Here is a 20,662-nt window from a genome sequence, read left to right on the forward strand (position 1 = left end):
ACTGATCCTTTTGTTTTTAGAGGAGATAAGCCACTTGTCCTTGGCTTTCACTTCTCTCTCCATTGAAAATACATGCATGGTCAGCTGAGCTGAGCACGTATATACAGTACATGAGTGTTACGCACGATAGCTGTCTGCCAAACAAACTCTCGGCCAGCAGGTACCTTGTGTATGACCAGCTTTAGTGAATATTATACAGATGGCACAATAATTTGACACTCCATTTGATAAAATAATTGAGCAGATTTGTTATTATTATATACTGCCCTTAACCACTTCCCGAAATATGATTTACATGTACATCAAGCATCAGGTTCCATTCTTTGAATTGAGCCCAGTAGCTGAGTATGAATCATTGCCGGCAGATGCAACCTCAATATCGGATAGGCGCATCTAGTGCAGACAAACTGGGGAGTGCGATTTTCCACAAGCCCATCAGACTCCCCCGCAACTCGTTTGTGAGTTGCCAATCCGTTCCAATGCCAGCCAGGGCTCCATTGAACACCCCTGCTATAACGGTGCTCCTTTGAAGACCAGCCTGTTATACAAGACCATGATTTCCCTATCGCCTCTCATTGGGGGACACAGGAACCATCGGTGTATGCTGCTGCCACTAGGAGGCTCACACTATGCAAATAAACAAGTTAGCACCTCCTCTGCAGTGTACACCCCACCGACAGGAAGTAGGATATTCAGTTTAGCTTAGTGTCAGTAGGAGGTGGACACGGGTCTTTCATTAGACCCTTATCTACCTCAATGTGCATCGTTTCTTTTCAGGTTTTCCATAGGGATACAGGGTGAACAGTCACACATTATGGACTATGAGTACGGCATGTACTGCCACCCGATATTCTCATAGATCCGACAGCATGACCATGATCCTAGCACACAAGCGTGCTCAGAAGTCCGGTCCTAGCTCCGTCCCCCACCCACTCGCCCACCAGAGCCTGTCGGTAGGAGAAGATGAGAACGTCCACCAGCAAGTTCTGGACGTCTTTTTTTTGCATTCCGGAATAATAAGGTATATTTCTCATTTTCCTCAAGTCTTTCCGGAAGAAGATATACAGATGAAGGTGGTGAGTATTTTGTCATGATCCCAATGGCAGGGGATCACAAAAGGACAAGCACACAAAAAACAGAACAAGCTCTAGGGTGATGGAAACTGAGCTGACTGCGATCCTGAACCTAATTCACAACACTAGCAGTAGCCGGGGAACGTGCCTACGATGATTCTAGACGTCTCGCGCCAGCCGAAGGACTAGCTTCCCCTATTAGAAGAAACAAAGACCTCTCTTGCCTCCAGAGAAACACCCCACAGAAATAGCAGCCCCCCACAGGTAATGACGGTGAAATGAGAGGAAAGCACATACGTAGTAATGAAAACAGATTCAGCAAAATGAGGCCCGCTAAAACTAGATAGCAGAGGATACAAAAGTGAACTGCGCGGTCAGCGAAAAACCCTACAAAAAACCATCCTGAAATTACCTGAACTCATGTGCCAACTCATGGAACATGAGGAGTAATATCAGCCCACTAGAGCAACCAGCAACAAGGAATCACATAACTGCAAGCTGGACTAAAACAAAAATAAAGCAAAACGTGGAACAGGAAAATCAAAAACTTAGCTTGTCCTGATGATTACAGAAGCGGAAAGCAGAGGTAACAAGACACACTGATTACATTGATCGCCGGCGAGGAAATGACAAGAAAGCCAGGTTAAATAGGAAACTCCCATATCCTGATAGAACAGGTGGACACCAGAGACCGCAGAGAACACAAGTCACCCAGTACCATCTGTAACCACCAGAGGGAGCCCAAAAACAGAATCCACAACAGTACCCCCCCCTTGAGGAGGGGTCACCGAACCCTCACGAGAACCACCAGGGCGACCAGGATGAGCCCTATGAAATGCACGGACCAAATCAGCAGCATGAACATCAGAGGCAACCACCCAAGAATTATCCTCCTGACCATAACCCTTCCACTTGACCAAATACTGAAGTTTCCGTCTGGAAACACGAGAATCCAAGATCTTCTCCACAACATACTCCAATTCTCCCTCCACCAGCACCGGAGCAGGAGGCTCAAGCGAAGGAACAACAGGTACCTCATACTTCCGCAACAACGACCGATGGAACACATTATGAATAGCAAACGATGCCGGGAGATCCAAACGAAACGACACAGGGTTAAGAATTTTCAAGATCCTATAGGGACCGATAAACCGAGGCTTGAACTTAGGAGAAGAGACCTTCATAGGAACAAAACGAGAAGACAACCACACCAAGTCCCCAACACGAAGTCGAGGACCCACGCGGCGACGGCGATTAGCAAACTGCTGAGCCCTCTCCTGGGACAACCTCAAATTGTCCACCACATGACTCCAAATCTGATGCAACCTATCCACCACCATGTCCACTCCAGGACAATCAGAAGGCTCCACCTGACCAGAGGAAAAACGAGGATGAAACCCCGAATTACAAAAGAAAGGAGAAACCAAGGTAGCAGAACTAGCCCGATTATTAAGGGCAAATTCGGCAAGCGGCAAAAAGGTAACCCAGTCATCTTGATCAGCAGAAACAAAACACCTTAAATAAGTTTCCAAGGTCTGATTAGTTCGTTCCGTCTGGCCATTCGTCTGAGGATGGAATGCAGACGAAAAGGACAAATCAATGCCCATCTTAGCACAGAACGTCCGCCAAAATCTAGACACAAACTGGGATCCCCTGTCAGAAACAATGTTCTCCGGAATCCCATGCAAACGAACCACATTCTGAAAAAACAGAGGGACCAACTCAGAGGAGGAAGGCAACTTAGGCAAGGGGACCAGATGAACCATCTTAGAAAAGCGGTCACACACAACCCAGATGACGGACATTTTTTGAGAGACAGGGAGATCCGAAATAAAATCCATGGAAATGTGCGTCCAAGGCCTCTTCGGGATAGGCAAAGGTGACAGCAATCCACTGGCCCGAGAACAGCAAGGCTTAGCCCGAGCGCAAACTTCACAAGACTGCACAAAAGAACGCACATCCCTCGACAAGGAAGGCCACCAAAAAGACCTGGCCACCAAGTCTCTAGTACCAAATATTCCAGGATGACCTGCCAACGCAGAAGAATGGACCTCGGAGATGACTCTACTGGTCCAATTATCCGGAACAAACAGTCTTTCAGGCGGACAACGATCAGGTTTATCCGCCTGAAACTCCTGCAAAGCACGTCGCAAGTCTGGGGAGACAGCCGACAAAAGCACCCCATCCCTAAGGATACCAGTGGGCTCAGAATTTCCAGGGGAATCAGGCACAAAACTCCTAGAGAGAGCATCCGCCTTCACATTCTTTGAACCCGGCAGATATGAAACCACAAAATTAAAACGGGAGAAAAACAGTGACCAACGAGCCTGTCTAGGATTCAGACGCTTGGCAGACTCAAGGTAAATCAGATTTTTGTGATCAGTCAAGACCACCACACGATGTCTAGCACCCTCAAGCCAATGACGCCACTCCTCAAATGCCCACTTCATGGCCAAAAGCTCCCGATTACCAACATCATAATTCCGCTCAGTGGGCGAAAACTTTCTAGAAAAGAACGCACATGGCTTTATCACCGAGCAATCGGAGCTTCTCTGTGACAAAACCGCCCCCGCTCCAATCTCAGAAGCATCAACCTCAACCTGAAAAGGAAGCGAAACATCTGGCTGACGCAACACAGGAGCAGAAGAAAACCGGCGCTTAAGTTCCTAAAAGGCCTCCACAGCCGCAGGAGACCAATCAGCAACATCAGCACCCTTCTTAGTCAGAACCGTCAAAGGCTTAACAACACTAGAAAAATTAGTTATGAAACGACGATAAAAATTAGCAAAGCCCAAGAACTTCTGCAGACTCTTAAGAGATGTAGGCTGCTGTTATGGCTGGCAATCAGGCAACACAGCGTGCAGTAATCAGCGCACATACAGAGATCTGGCAATAACCCAAAACAATAGGACGAGCTCTGAGACGTGGAATCTCTGTAGACTGCAGTACCTGATCTATCCTCACACAACTGGAAGCAGCAGTGGATTGCGCCTATCACTACCTATGCAACTCGGCACTGCCTGAGGAGCTGACTAGCCTGAAGATAGAAATACAAGCCTGACTTACCTCAGAGAAATACCCCAAAGGAATAGGCAGCCCCCCACATATAATGACTGTTAGCAAGATGAAAAGACAAACGTAGGAATGAAATAGATTCAGCAAAGTGAGGCCCGATATTCTAGACAGAGCGAGGATAGCAAAGAGAACTATGCAGTCTACAAAAAACCCTAAAACGAAAACCACGCAAAAGGGCAAAAAGACCCACCGTGCCGAACTAACAGCACGGCGGTGCACCCCTTTGCTTCTCAGAGCTTCCAGCAAAAGATAATAACAAGCTGGACAGAAAAAACAGAAAACAAACTAGAAGCACTTATCTAGCAGAGCAGCAGGCCCAAGGAAAGATGCAGTAGCTCAGATCCAACACTGGAACATTGACAAGGAGCAAGGAAGACAGACTCAGGTGGAGCTAAATAGCAAGGCAGCCAACGAGCTCACCAAAACACCTGAGGGAGGAAGCCCAGAGACTGCAATACCACTTGTGACCACAGAAGTGAACTCAGCCACAGAATTCACAACAGTACCCCCCCCTTGAGGAGGGGTCACCGAACCCTCACCAGAACCCCCAGGCCGACCAGGATGAGCCACATGAAAGGCACGAACAAGATCTGGGGCATGGACATCAGAGGCAAAAACCCAGGAATTATCTTCCTGAGCATAACCCTTCCATTTGACCAGATACTGGAGTTTCCGTCTAGAGACACGAGAATCCAAAATCTTCTCCACAATATACTCCAATTCCCCCTCCACCAAAACAGGGGCAGGAGGCTCCACAGATGGAACCATAGGTGCCACGTATCTCCTCAACAACGACCTATGGAATACATTATGTATGGAAAAGGAGTCTGGGAGGGTCAGACGAAAAGACACCGGATTGAGAATCTCAGAAATCCTATACGGACCAATAAAACGAGGTTTAAATTTAGGAGAGGAAACCTTCATAGGTATATGACGAGAAGATAACCAAACCAGATCCCCAACACGAAGTCGGGGTCCCACACGGCGTCTGCGATTAGCGAAAAGCTGAGCCTTCTCCTGGGACAAGGTCAAATTGTCCACTACCTGAGTCCAGATCTGCTGCAACCTGTCCACCACATAATCCACACCAGGACAGTCCGAAGACTCAACCTGTCCTGAAGAGAAACGAGGATGGAACCCAGAATTGCAGAAAAATGGAGAGACCAAGGTAGCCGAGCTGGCCCGATTATTAAGGGCGAACTCAGCCAACGGCAAAAATGACACCCAATCATCCTGGTCAGCGGAAACAAAACATCTCAGATATGTTTCCAAGGTCTGATTGGTTCGTTCGGTCTGGCCATTAGTCTGAGGATGGAAGGCCGAGGAAAAAGATAGGTCAATGCCCATCCTACCACAAAAGGCTCGCCAGAACCTCGAGACAAACTGGGAACCTCTGTCAGAAACAATATTCTCAGGAATGCCATGTAAACGAACCACATGCTGGAAGAACAAAGGCACCAAATCAGAGGAGGAAGGCAATTTAACCAAGGGCACCAGATGGACCATTTTAGAAAAGCGATCACAGACCACCCAAATGACAGACATCTTTTGAGAAACGGGAAGGTCAGAAATGAAATCCATCGAAATATGTGTCCAAGGCCTCTTCGGGACCGGCAAGGGCAAAAGCAACCCACTGGCACGTGAACAGCAGGGCTTAGCCCTAGCACAAATTCCACAGGACTGCACAAAAGCACGCACATCCCGTGACAGAGATGGCCACCAGAAGGATCTAGCAACCAACTCCCTGGTACCAAAGATTCCTGGATGACCGGCCAGCACCGAACAATGAAGTTCAGAGATAACTTTACTAGTCCACCTATCAGGGACGAACAGTTTCTCGGCCGGACAACGATCAGGTTTATTAGCCTGAAATTTCTGCAACACTCTCCGCAAATCAGGGGAGATGGCAGACACAATGACTCCTTCCTTGAGGATACTCGCCGGCTCAGATAACCCCGGAGAGTCGGGCACAAAACTCCTAGACAGAGCATCCGCCTTCACATTTTTAGAGCCCGGAAGGTATGAAATCACAAAATCAAAACGAGCAAAAAATAACGACCAACGGGCCTGTCTAGGATTCAAGCGCTTGGCAGACTCAAGATAAGTAAGGTTCTTATGATCAGTCAAAACCACCACGCGATGCTTAGCACCCTCAAGCCAATGACGCCACTCCTCGAATGCCCACTTCATGGCCAGCAACTCTCGGTTGCCCACATCATAATTACGCTCAGCAGCAGAAAATTTCCTGGAAAAGAAAGCACATGGTTTGAACACTGAGCAACCAGAACCTCTCTGTGACAAAACCGCCCCTGCACCAATCTCAGAAGCATCAACCTCGACCTGGAACGGAAGAGAAACATCAGGTTGACACAACACAGGGGCACAGCAAAAACGACGCTTCAACTCCTGAAAAGCTTCCACGGCAGCAGAAGACCAATTAACCAAATCAGCACCCTTCTTGGTCAAATCGGTCAATGGTCTGGCAATGCTAGAAAAATTACAGATGAAGCGACGATAAAAATTAGCAAAGCCCAGGAATTTCTGCAAACTCTTTAGAGATGTCGGCTGAGTCCAATCCTGGATGGCCTGAACCTTAACCGGATCCATCTCGATAGTAGAAGGGGAAAAGATGAACCCCAAAAATGAAACTTTCTGCACACCGAAGAGACACTTTGATCCCTTCACGAACAAGGAATTAGCACGCAGTACCTGGAAAACCATTCTGACTTGCTTCACATGAGACTCCCAATCATCTGAGAAGATCAAAATGTCATCCAAGTAAACAATCAAGAATTTATCCAGATACTCACGGAAAATGTCATGCATAAAAGACTGAAAAACAGATGGAGCATTGGCAAGTCCGAACGGCATCACCAGATACTCAAAATGACCCTCGGGCGTATTAAATGCCGTTTTCCATTCATCTCCCTGCCTGATTCTCACCAGATTATACGCACCACGAAGATCAATCTTAGTAAACCAACTAGCCCCCTTAATCCGAGCAAACAAGTCAGAAATCAATGGCAAGGGATACTGAAACTTAACAGTGATCTTATTAAGAAGGCGGTAATCAATACACGGTCTTAGCGAACCATCCTTCTTGGCTACAAAAAAGAACCCTGCTCCCAATGGTGACGACGATGGGCGAATATGTCCCTTCTCCAGGGACTCCTTCACATAACTGCGCATAGCGGTGTGTTCAGGTACGGACAAATTAAATAAACGACCCTTAGGGAATTTACTACCAGGAATCAAATCGATAGCACAATCACAATTCCTATGCGGAGGAAGGGCATCAGACTTGGACTCTTCAAATACATCCTGAAAGTCCGACAAGAACTCTGGGATGTCAGAAGGAATGGATGACGAAATAGACAAAAATGGAACATCACCATGTACTCCCTGACAACCCCAGCTGGTTACCGACATAGAGTTCCAATCCAATATTGGATTATGGGTTTGTAGCCATGGCAACCCCAACACGACCACATCATGCAAATTATGCAGTACCAAAAAGCGAATAACTTCCTGATGTGCAGGAGCCATGCACATGGTCAGCTGGGCCCAGTACTGAGGCTTATTCTTGGCCAGAGGTGTAGCATCAATTCCTCTCAACGGAATAGGACACCGCAAAGGCTCCAAGAAAAATCCACAACGTTTAGCATAATCCAAATCCATCAGATTCAGGGCAGCGCCTGAATCCACAAACGCCATGACAGAATATGATGACAAAGAGCACATTAAGGTAATGGACAAAAGGAATTTGGACTGTACAGTACCAATAACGGCAGAGCTATCGAACCGCCTAGTGCGTTTAGGACAATTAGAAATAGCATGAGTAGAATCACCACAATAGAAACACAGTCTGTTCAGACGTCTGTGTTCGTGCCGTTCTACTTTAGTCATAGTCCTGTCGCACTGCATAGGCTCAGGCTTACTCTCAGACAATACCGCCAGATGGTGCACAGATTTACGCTCGCGCAAGCGACGACCGATCTGAATGGCCAAGGACATAGACTCATTCAAACCAGCAGGCATAGGAAATCCCACCATTACATCCTTAAGAGCTTCAGAGAGACCCTTTCTGAACAAAGCCGCTAGTGCAGATTCATTCCACAGAGTGAGTACTGACCATTTTCTAAATTTCAGACAATATACTTCTACATCATCCTGACCCTGGCATAAAGCCAGCAGATTTTTCTCAGCTTGATCCACTGAATTAGGCTCATCGTAAAGCAATCCCAGCGCCTGGAAAAATGCATCAACATTACTCAATGCAGAATCTCCTGGTGCAAGAGAAAACGCCCAGTCCTGTGGGTCGCCGCGCAAAAAAGAAATAATAATCAAAACCTGTTGAATAGGATTACCAGAAGAATGAGGTTTCAAGGCCAAAAATAGCTTACAATTATTTCTGAAGCTCAGAAACTTAGTTCTGTCACCAAAAAACAAATCAGGAATCGGAATTCTTGGTTCTAGCATCGATTTCTGATCAATAGTATCTTGAATCTTTTGTACATTTACAACGAGATTATCCATTGAGGAGCACAGAGCCTGAATATCCATGTCCACAGCTGTGTCCTGAAGCACTCTAATGTCTAGGGGAAAAAAAAGACTGAAGACAGAGCTAAGAAAAAAAAATGATGTCAGGATTTCTTTTTTCCCTCTATTGGAAATCATTGAATGGCTCCTTGTACTGTTATGGCTGGCAATCAGGCAACACAGCGTGCAGTAATCAGCGCACATACAGAGATCTGGCAATAACCCAAAACAATAGGACGAGCTCTGAGACGTGGAATCTCTGTAGACTGCAGTACCTGATCTATCCTCACACAACTGGAAGCAGCAGTGGATTGCGCCTATCACTACCTATGCAACTCGGCACTGCCTGAGGAGCTGACTAGCCTGAAGATAGAAATACAAGCCTGACTTACCTCAGAGAAATACCCCAAAGGAATAGGCAGCCCCCCACATATAATGACTGTTAGCAAGATGAAAAGACAAACGTAGGAATGAAATAGATTCAGCAAAGTGAGGCCCGATATTCTAGACAGAGCGAGGATAGCAAAGAGAACTATGCAGTCTACAAAAAACCCTAAAACGAAAACCACGCAAAGGGGCAAAAAGACCCACCGTGCCGAACTAACAGCACGGCGGTGCACCCCTTTGCTTCTCAGAGCTTCCAGCAAAAGATAATAACAAGCTGGACAGAAAAAACAGAAAACAAACTAGAAGCACTTATCTAGCAGAGCAGCAGGCCCAAGGAAAGATGCAGTAGCTCAGATCCAACACTGGAACATTGACAAGGAGCAAGGAAGACAGACTCAGGTGGAGCTAAATAGCAAGGCAGCCAACGAGCTCACCAAAACACCTGAGGGAGGAAGCCCAGAGACTGCAATACCACTTGTGACCACAGAAGTGAACTCAGCCACAGAATTCACAACAGGCTGCGTCCAGTCACAAATAGCTTGAACCTTGACGGGATCCATCTCAATAGTAGAAGGGGAAAAAATATACCCCAAAAAAGAAATCTTCTGGACTCCAAAGAGACACTTTGAACCTTTTACAAACAAAGAATTGGCCCGCAGGACCTGAAACACCTTCCTGACCTGCTGAACATGGGACTCCCAGTCATCAGAAAAAACCAAAACATCATCCAAATACACAATCATAAATTTATCCAGATATTCACGGAAAATATCGTGCATAAAGGACTGGAAGACAGAAGGAGCATTAGAAAGTCCAAAAGGCATCACCAAATACTCAAAATGGCCCTCAGGCGTATTAAATGCGGTTTTCCACTCATCACCCTGCTTAATCCGCACAAGATTATACGCACCCCGAAGATCAATCTTAGTGAACCATTTAGCCCCCTTAATGCGAGCGAACAAATCAGTCAACAATGGCAAAGGATACTGATATTTGACCGTAATCTTATTCAAAAGACGGTAATCTATACAAGGCCTCAAGGAACCATCTTTTTTGGCCACGAAAAAAAAACCTGCTCCCAAAGGAGATGAAGATGGACGGATATGTCCCTTTTCCAAGGACTCCTTAACATAATCCCGCATAGCAGTATGCTCTGGCACTGACAGATTGAACAAACGACCTTTTGGAAATTTACTGCCAGGAATCAAATCTATAGCACAATCGCAATCCCTGTGAGGAGGAAGCGAATTGAGCTTAGGCTCCTCAAAAACATCCCGATAATCAGACAAAAATACAGGAACCTCAGAAGGAGTAGATGAAGCGATAGAAATCGGAGGTGCATCATCATGAACCCCCTGACATCCCCAGCTTAACACAGACATCGTTTTCCAGTCCAAGACTGGGTTATGAGTTTGTAACCATGGCAGACCAAGCACTAAGACATCATGTAAATTATACAGTACCAGGAAGCGAATCACCTCCTGATGAACGGGAGTCATACGCATGGTCACGTGTGTCCAGTACTGAGGTTTATTCATAGCCAAAGGTGTAGAAGTCAATTCCTTTCAAAGGAATAGGGACTTCCAGAGGCTCCAGACTAAACCCACAGCGGTTGGCAAATGACCAATCCATAAGACTCAGGGCAGCGCCTGAATCCACATAGGCATCGACGGAAATGGCTGATAATGAGCAAATCAGAGTCACAGACAGAATGAACTTAGACTGTAAAGTACTAGTGGCAACAGACTTATCAACCTTTTTTGTGCGTTTAGAGCATGCTGATATAACATGAGCTGAATCACCACAATAAAAACACAACCCATTTTTCCGCCTATAGTTTTGCCGTTCACTTCTGGACTGAATTCTATCACATTGCATTGTCTCAGGTGCCTGTTCAGAAGACACCGCCAAATGGTGCACAGGTTTGCGCTCCCGTAAACGCCGATCAATCTGAATAGCCATAGTCATAGACTCATTCAGACCTGTAGGCGCCGGGAACCCCACCATAACATCTTTAATGGCCTCAGAAAGGCCATCTCTGAATTTTGCAGCCAGAGCGCACTCATTCCACTGAGTAAGCACCGACCATTTCCGAAATTTCTGACAATATATTTCTGCTTCATCTTGCCCCTGAGAGAGAGCCAATAAAGCTTTTTCAGCCTGAATCTCTAGGTTAGGTTCCTCATAGAGCAAACCCAATGCCAGAAAAAACGCATCCACATTGAGCAACGCAGGATCCCCTGGTGCCAATGCAAATGCCCAATTCTGAGGGTCACCCCGCAGGAAAGATATTACAATTTTGACTTGCTGAGCAGGGTCTCCAGAGGAGCGAGATTTCAAAGAAAGAAACAACTTGCAATTGTTCCTAAAATTCAGAAAACTAGATCTATCTCCAGAAAAAAACTCTGGGATAGGAATTCTAGGTTCAGACATAGGAGCATGTACAACAAAATCTTGTATATTTTGAACCTTAGCAGCAAGATTATTCAGGCTGGAAGCCAAACTCTGGACGTCCATGATAAACAGCTGAGGTCAGAGCCATTCAAGGATTAAGAGGAGGTAAGACGCAGCCAGGCTGCCATTAAGGCTAGGCAGCAAACTCTGAGGGAAAAAAAAAAAAAAAAACTTCCTCAGACTACTTTTCCTCCTACTTCAGCCAATACGATTACCACTTTTCGGGCCGGCGATACTGTCATGATCCCAATGGCAGGGGATCACAAAAGGACAAGCACACAAAAAACAGAACAAGCTCTAGGATGATGGAAACTGAGCTGACCGCGATCCTGAACCTAATTCACAACACTAGCAGTAGCCGGGGAACGTGCCTACGATGATTCTAGACGTCTCGCGCCAGCCGAAGGACTAGCTTCCCCTATTAGAAGAAACAAAGACCTCTCTTGCCTCCAGAGAAACACCCCACAGAAATAGCAGCCCCCCACATGTAATGACGGTGAAATGAGAGGAAAGCACATACGTAGTAATGAAAACAGATTCAGCAAAATGAGGCCCGCTAAAACTAGATAGCAGAGGATACAAAAGTGAACTGCGCGGTCAGCGAAAAACCCTACAAAAAACCATCCTGAAATTACCTGAACTCATGTGCCAACTCATGGAACATGAGGAGTAATATCAGCCCACTAGAGCAACCAGCAACAAGGAATCACATAACTGCAAGCTGGACTAAAACAAAAATAAAGCAAAACGTGGAACAGGAAAATAAAAAACTTAGCTTGTCCTGATGATTACAGAAGCGGAAAGCAGAGGTAACAAGACACACTGATTACATTGATCGCCGGCGAGGAAATGACAAGAAAGCCAGGTTAAATAGGAAACTCCCATATCCTGATAGAACAGGTGGACACCAGAGACCGCAGAGAACACAAGTCACCCAGTACCATCTGTAACCACCAGAGGGAGCCCAAAAACAGAATCCACAACAGTATTTAGAAAGTGCCCCATCTGTTTGCCTCAGGACATTTAGGTTAGGGTTTCCCTTTAGGGAGGCGGGGGGCCTTTTCCTAGGGGAAATACCAGGGCTTTCTGCAGGACTTTTAGCCCAGCTCAGGCCCCCTCTCTTGTCCCCCTCCCCCCCAGTCTGGATGCGGGCATCGGCGCTTGAGGGGCTACCTTTTCAGAGGCACAGGGGTGACGTTCGCTGCGGGAAGGCTTATTCGCCTCCTCCTCTCATCCAGGCGGTCGCCGGTTTCTAATTTAGGCCCCGGCTTCTCGGGCCTACTGACGGCCGCCGGGTTCCTATCTAGGCCCCATCTTCTCGGGCCTACTTAGTTGTGGCGGTCGCCGGTTTTTAATTTAGGCCCCGGCTCCTCGGGCCTACTCCGGCGCAGTAACTCCGCCCCCCATTTACTGAACTCCTTCGTGCAGGCTTTCTCCGGCCCGTACCTTCTTCCTGCAGCGGCGCTTAGCTCCGCCCCCATAGCAGTGCCCCCATCTGGCGCCATATTGTTCCCCTGGTGTGCGCGCTTGTCTCTGCCCACTTCTTCCTAGCCACCGCTCTCTCTACAGCCGGCACCATCATCCTGCCCGAGGCTTGCGCTGTCGGCCCCTCTCCTCTTCCGGCTTTAATGAGTGGGCCTTTTGCCCTCCCGCCCTTTTCCCTGCAGCATGCCTTTTCTGTTTCCTCTGGCGTTGCCATGGGTCGTCGCATCCAGCAATGCATCTGTCTGCAGGACCGGCTCCTCTACAGCCTGGAAGCTACAGGACATCTGCTGTGAGTATATCTGCACAGCAGACTGACACTCCCCTCTGCTTCTGTCCCCTAACCCTCTGGCACCATGTCTAATTCTAAGGGAGAACGCTCCCGTCCTGCTTCTTCTGCTATCTTGGTCCGTCACTTTGTACGTTCGCCCTACATAGCAGACTTCCCTCCCTCTGTCAGGACTGCAACAGCGCCACGGTGTCCACCGCCTTGGACATCCCTGCTGTCCGAGGGAGTGAGTTCCCTTTCCCAGGGTGGGTCTCCTCTCTGTCCCAATCCCTGCGATCTCACCCGAGTGTCTCAGACCCTAGTGTCTGTGCTTGATAGTTTGCCCCTGACAACTTCCGCTGTGGCCAGCGGGTCACAGGAAGCTCTGTCCGAGCCTACCAATATTGGCCGCAAAGGATCTAGACAGGAACGCCGGTCTGAGTTGTTTTTTTCCAGTTTTCCTCCCCCGTGTCAGATGAAGCGTTCTCTGATGCGCCTTCGGTAGAGGTTTTGATGCTGGATTCTTACCAAATCGCTAGCATGGGGGATATGGTTCAGAACCTCATTGCTGCAGTTAACCAGACCTGTGGCATCAAAGACTCTGCTACGGAACCCGCAGGTCAGGCGGTTTAGTTTAGACGGTCCAAGCCACCTTTCAAAGTTTTCGCCCCTTATTCTGAATATGAGGAGCTAATGGTCAGAGAAAGAGAGAATCCGACCAGATGCTTTCAGAGGACAGCGCCTCGGCGTGTTATAACTTTTTTTCCCCGGAGCACCGCCAACTGGACAGCTCCCTCCGTGAACCCGCCAGTCTCCAGACTATCTACCTACACAGTCCGGCCCTCTTCCTGGTGCAGCATCTTTGAAGGAATCTAATGGTAGCCTTTAGAATCCTTTGCGAAGTCAGCCTTCGAAGAGTCCACTTTTTGCCCGGCTTTTGCCTCCTCATGGGTTTCAAAGTCTGTGGCCAAATGGGCAAAGCAACTCCGTCAAGGCATTCTGGCGGGGCCCAACCAGAACAGCTAGCTGAGCTTGCCAACCAGATTTCTCATGTAGTGAGTATTTGGTCTCTGCCTTCCTGGATGCCGCGTCTCGTGCAGCTCAGGCATCCAGCAATGTCGTTGCCATCCGCCGGACAGTTTGGCTTAAGGCCTGGCAAGCGGACCTGTTTCGAAGAAGTCCCTTACCACCTTGCCCTTTCAGGGATCGCGGCCTTTGGTTCCAGACCGGACCAAATTATTAAGGACGCGACCGGGGGGGACAAGTTCCCCTTTCCCCCAATCCAAACCTCGCCGACCTCTTCCTCTACAGCAGAGGTCGCAAGCGCGCCAAGATAGGAAGAAGTTTTCCTTTAGGCCCACTTCTTCCTGGCTCTCCTGCTATTCCCAAGGAAGATCCACCAGGTCTAGACCTGGAAGATGTACCTCAGCATGATTTTCACTGGGATCCCGGCGCATCTCCGAAGCTGAGCAGTTGTCTTCCTTTCTTCAAAGGGGTTTGGCTTACGGCGATGGAGGATACATGGGTCAGGGAAGTGGTATCCTCGGGATACAAAATCGATTTAGTTTCTTAGCCCTGGGATCGCTTTCTTCGAATCTCGCCCTCCAAAAGACCCGACTTTGGTTCCGGGTTTCCTTGCAGCCATCGTCTCTCTCCTCAGCACGGGGGTAATCGTTCCCGTTCCAGAAAGAGAAGGATTCACAGGCTTCTACTCGGACCAATTCTGGATCTCAAGTTACTGAATAAAAGGGTTCGCCCGCGACTTTCAGAATGGTATCCCTTCGTTCGGTAATCACTTCCATGGAGGCATAGGAATTTCTGTACTCCATAGACATTCTGGACGCCTATTTTCATGTCCCTATATTTCCAGCACATCACAGATTCCTGCGTTTTGCGGTACATCAGGAGCATTCCCAGTTTGTAGCCCTGCCTTTTGGTCTCACAACCGCTCCCAGGGTCTTTACAAAGATCAGGGCAGCCTCGCTGGCCATCTGGAGGGTCAGATGTCTGGTACTCATTCCGTACCTCGATGATATTCTCTTCAAGACTCCATCCTTTTCTCAGGTCCAGGAAAGCTTGTCCATCGTTCTCGACACCCTGTCCCGTTTCGGGCGGCTTGTCAACAAGAAGTCCTGCCTTATTCCGACTCAGCGCCTCGTGTTCCTAGGCCTGCGGTCCGACACCTGTCGAACCAGGATTTTTCTTTCCGAGGAGAAGTGAGCTTCGCTCCGTCGGAAAATTCGCTTGTTTTAGGGTACCCAGCTTACATCCTTCAGAACGGCCATGAAGACCCTGGGAAGAATGGTGGCAACATCACAGCGATCCCCTTTGCTCAATTCCACTCACGACCTCTTCAGCAAGCGAACCTTTGGCAGTGGGACAAGTCTGTCCTTTCTCTGGATCGTCCAACTCGTCTTTCGCCCTGAGTCAAGCGGTCCCTCAATTGGTGTCTGACGTCTCCTCTCATCTTCCTAGGTCGGTCCTTCATTCCGTTCCTGGCAAGTTGTGACGACGGATTCCAGCCTTCTCGGCTGGGGGGTGGGTTTTTGTCCCCAGACTGTCCGGGGACGTTGGTCGGCGCTGGAGTCTTCGCTACCTGTCAACGTCCTCGGAATACGGGCCTTTTTACCTTTCCCTCCTTCACTGGGAGAGACTTCTCATGGGTCTACCAGTCTGAATTCAGACGGACAATGCCACGGCTGTGGCATATGTCAAACACCAAGGAGGGATTCGGAGTTCCTTGGCGTTTTCCGAGGTCTCCAAGATCCTCCTTGGGTGAGGTGACTATTTTCCAGCGACATCCGCGGTGCATATCCCCGGTGTAGACAATTGGGCCGCAGACTTCCTCAGCCGCGAGGGCCTTGCGGCAGGGAAATGGTCCCTGGGTCAGGTGGTCTTCCACCAAATTTGCCTTCTATGGGGGACGCCGGATTTGGACCTCATGGCGTCCCGCCTGTATAGGAAGGTCCCTCGTTTTCGTCTCCAGATCCCGCGATCCTCTCGCGGTGGGTGCCGACGCTCTGGCCATTCTTTGGTCTCAGTTCGTGCTTCCCTATCTGTTCCCCCTCTTCCTCTGGTTCCCAAACTATTGAAGATCAAAGCGGAGGGGGTAATAGTCATCCTTATCGTTCCGGATTGGCCCAGGAGGTCTTGGTTCGCGGAGATCGTCAACCTTCTCGCGGACGCTCCCGGGAGGCTTCCAGACAGATCCGGTCTGCTGTCTCGAGATCGAGTGATTCACACCATGATCCAGGCTCGGAAGCCTTCGTCTTCCAGGATCTACTATCGTACCTGGAAGGCTTACTTCCGTTGGTACGAGTCCAACCGCGTTTCACCCATGTACTTTTCCCTGCCTTCCACCTTGACCTTCCTTCAGGCAGGACTGGGTTCGGGCCTTGCTCTTAGTTCCCTAAAGGGCCAGGTTTCTGCGCGCTCTATCCTTTTTCAGAAGACGTTATCTTCTCGGCCACAGGTTAAGACCTTCCTTCAAGGAGTGGCCCATGCTGTTCCTCTGTACAGGTCCCCTGTGGACTCTTGGGATTTAAATTTGGTGCTGGACGTTCTGAAGGTTTTCCCCTTTGTGCCTCAGGGAGTTTCCTCTGTCAGTTCTATCTTGGAAGGTGGCCTTTTCTTGTGGCCATCATTCCTATCCGCCGCATTTTCCGAGTTGGCGGCACTTTCTTGCCAACCTCCTTTCTTGGTTATCCACCAGGACAAGGTGGTCCTCAGGCCTCCGCCTTCCTTCCTTCCTGCGGTGGTTTCCACCTCAACGAGGACATTGTTCTGCCTTCCTTTTGTCCAGCTCCGACTCATCCCCTGGAGTGATCGTTGAACAAGCTGGACCTCGTCAGGGCAGTGAGGATCTACCTGGCTAGAACGGCCGCTTTCCAGAAGACGGATTCTCTTTTCGTCATTCCTGATGGCACGCGTAGAGGCCTGCCGGATTTCAAGGTGACTATTGCTCGCTGGATTAGAACGGCAATTTTTGTGGCTTACCGGGTCAAGAACAGAGTGCCCCCTCCTGGGATAAAGGCTCACTCTACCCGAGCAGTCGGCGCTTCCTGTGTGGTACGCCACAGGGCTTTGTTTTGCAAAGCAGCAACCTGGTTTTCCATCCACACGTTCTCCAAATCTTACGAGGTCCATACCTATGCTTCAGCGGACGCCAGCCTGGTCAGAAGGATCCTGTAGGCGGCAGCGGTGGGTCCTCTGACTTGATGGAAGTCTGTTTTTCCCACCCCAGGGATTGCTTTGGGATGTCCCATGGTTCCTGTGTCCCCCAATGAGAGGCGATAGAGAAAACAGGATTTTTGGTTACCGTAAAATCTGTTTCTCGGATCCTTCATTGGGGGACTTAGCACCCTCCCAAGTTGAACAGCTCTGTTTATTGTGTTATACTGTTAATGTTTGAGTTCTTTGAACACTCTTTGAGTGTTTGAAACTGTTAATCTGTGGAGCGCTGCGGAATTTGTTGGCGCTATATGAATAAAGATTATTATTATATTATTATTATTCTCTTTTACACGTTGCTTCTCCTACTGCTTTCTCACTAACTGAATATCCTACTTCCTGTCGGTGGGGTGTACACTGCAGAGGAGGAGCTAACTTGTTTATTTGCATAGTGTGAGCCTCCTAGTGGCAGCAGCATACACCCATGGTTCCTGTGTCCCCCAATGAAGGCTCCGAGAAACAGATTTTATGGTAAGCAACCAAAAAAATTTTTTTGGGCATATACTGCAATACTATAGTATTGCTTTATACAGTGTACTAAGCTAAAGAAAATAAATACAGGATGAAAGGAATTAAAAAGATAAAGATAAAAATGAATACAAAAGAAATAGTAAAAAAACATACTATATATTTGGTATTGCCTCACTTGTAAAAGTATAACCTATCAAAATATAAAATTAAGAGGGGAGGCTACTGGCATTATGCTGATTGACAGCTGGCCTCCCCAAATTAGGCAGCAGAGAGATGCCTGTCAATCAGCATTACACCAGTAGTCCCGCCCTGTCAACAGGAAAATAAACTGCTGCTGTGTTGATGCGATGTCAACAGAAGTCTCTGATCTCCCTGTGCTGGCAGAGAACTGTGTTGGGCACAACAGGCAGGTGGGTAGCAACTACCTGCCTATTAGTGCTTATGTAGATTTTTTTTTTAAAGTTCTAGATATCTCCTTTAAATAAAACTATACTTTTAGTGTCACCCTGATTGTACTGACATGGAGAATCATGTTGATAAGTATTTTTTACTAAACATCTAGAACCCTGGTACAAATAGACCCATGGTAATAATAATAATTTTTATTTATATAGCGCCAACATATTCCGCAGCGCTTTATGCTTTAAGGTAAAATATATAATTTTTATTTAAACAATGTTAAAAAATCACAATACATGAACTGTAAAACAGCAGAGTGTCTCAAAAGGAGACGCTACTAAAAGACTCAGAAACACCAAATCAGTATGGCTATATCATCAGCTGTCCAAATGGACTATATAATGTTTTAGGAAAAAGAAGAAAGAATAGTCAAAGATAATAATAATTAATATATACCTTGGAAGTATGGGTATGAGTAGAATAATGGCCACTTCAGATAAAATGGCTCACAGGCAAGGACAAATATAGTAGCTGTCCATTCATGATAAATAAGGTGCTTAGTGCTTGTACAATAATTGCCTCATAACAATACCATCCTAATACTCTCTAGCACTATCCCATAGGACAAAATGGTATCTACAAAAGGTATATGTGGAACACTTTGTATGTCTGGAAGCAATATTATATAAGTCTTGTATAGCCCTATGGCATAAACGCCAGAACACAGCAGTGTTGAGGAAACATATAGCAAAGATCATCAATACATATTGTGCACAAAGAATAATAGAGAACCAGATTCACCTGGAGAGTTAATTGTGGCGTTTCCTCACCCCGACGCGCGTTTCGCCACTGGCTTCTTCCGGAATGGATCTCTTAATGCACTTGAGTCCATTTGTACCAGGGTTATAGATATTTAGTTGATGTGAAGTGCCATTATTTGATTATATTTTGGACTCTCTTGATAATTTAAGTAATTTTTACTGGACAATTAGCACAGTAAATTGCGAAATTGTAGGCCTTTTTGCACAATTTTATATCTCCTAGAATTTTTTTTTCTCCCATTTTCCAAACACACTGATTGTAAAATAAAAAAATAAATTGTCAAAACTACAGCTCGTCCAGTAAAAAAAACAAGCCCCCCATGTAAAATAAAAGTTACAAAAGCGCAAAAATGTAAAACTGACTGATCAGGAAGTCGAAGTCTTGTGCCAGAATCACTTTGAGGAAGTCCTTAGAGTTCATTATTATACTGATGCTAATTTTCACTATTGCAATCAACAAATTCCGAACTATTCAACCAGTACTGTTTTTAAAAAATATGTTCTATCTTACTCTTTTGATGGGTTTCCTATTTTTATCATGTAGATTAGCCTGGAACATGAGGAGCAGAAGCTTGAGTTGAAGAGGCAGTTAACAGAGCTGCAGCTGACTTTACAGGAGAGGGAATCCCAAATCGCCTCTTTACAGTCAGCACGTTCTGCTCTAGAAAGCCAGCTGCACCAAGCGAAAACTGAATTAGAAGACACCACTGCAGAAGCTGAGGAGGAAATACAAGCCTTAAGGGTATATTAAACCCCCAGACGTGATGTGTTTTAATTTACTATAAAACTCAATATGACTTTGGAAATCTTTTTTTTTTTCCTCATTTTTATTTTTCAGTCGCACAGAGATGAGATCCAGCGTAAATTTGATACCTTACGGGACAGCTGTTCAGTGAGTTGTGACCATTTTTAATGATTTGTTCTATTAATGTCTAAATTTTGTCATGATGGCTCCCTACAACACATTCTTTTTTAAATTGCAGCCTTATTTACCTATTAATCCAAACACTGAACTTAGTGGAGGAATATATAATCATTGCTATGCCAGCACACACGTTTTGTAACTTCCCTGCCCTTTTTCTGATTCTATGAATTTTCTTAAAATGGGAGCAACTTAGTTAAAGAGATTGTGGCCAATTGCCCTTCTGCAAATCTATTATAATATTTCCCAGATTTTATTTTCTGGCTGGCACAAACAGTTCAGTGGTTCTAGATAAGTCCCACCAGTGTGTTTTTTCGTTTGAGAACCTATCACTAGATTAATGATGCCCAAACCACAAGCAACTTGAATCAAATCCTGGCTTCAGCTAAGTATATTTTATTGTAAAATACTGCGGCATCCCAGAGAAAACATAGTTTGAAAAGTAGGCTTGGAAAGAAAGGAAAAGATGTTACTAGTTCGGCGCTTCACCTGGCTGGCTCCAGTTGATTGACACAGCTCTCCGATGTGTGTACATGGGATA

General features: G+C 46.9%; 1 protein-coding gene across 2 annotated transcripts in view; it reads left to right on the forward strand.

Moving 5' to 3' along the window:
- CIT (citron rho-interacting serine/threonine kinase) overlaps positions 1 to 20,662 on the forward strand; it is a 254,862-nt gene that overhangs the window by 163,116 nt on the left and 71,084 nt on the right. For both annotated transcript variants that reach the window (XM_069758420.1, XM_069758429.1), the window contains exons 23-24: positions 19,744 to 19,941; positions 20,038 to 20,091. In XM_069758420.1, the coding sequence (XP_069614521.1) occupies positions 19,744 to 19,941; positions 20,038 to 20,091 (252 nt within the window). The remainder of the gene's footprint in view (positions 1 to 19,743; positions 19,942 to 20,037; positions 20,092 to 20,662) is intronic.

Source organism: Ranitomeya imitator, chromosome 1 (genome assembly GCF_032444005.1).
Source record: "Ranitomeya imitator isolate aRanImi1 chromosome 1, aRanImi1.pri, whole genome shotgun sequence".
In the NCBI taxonomy this organism is placed as follows: Eukaryota; Metazoa; Chordata; class Amphibia; order Anura; family Dendrobatidae; genus Ranitomeya; species Ranitomeya imitator.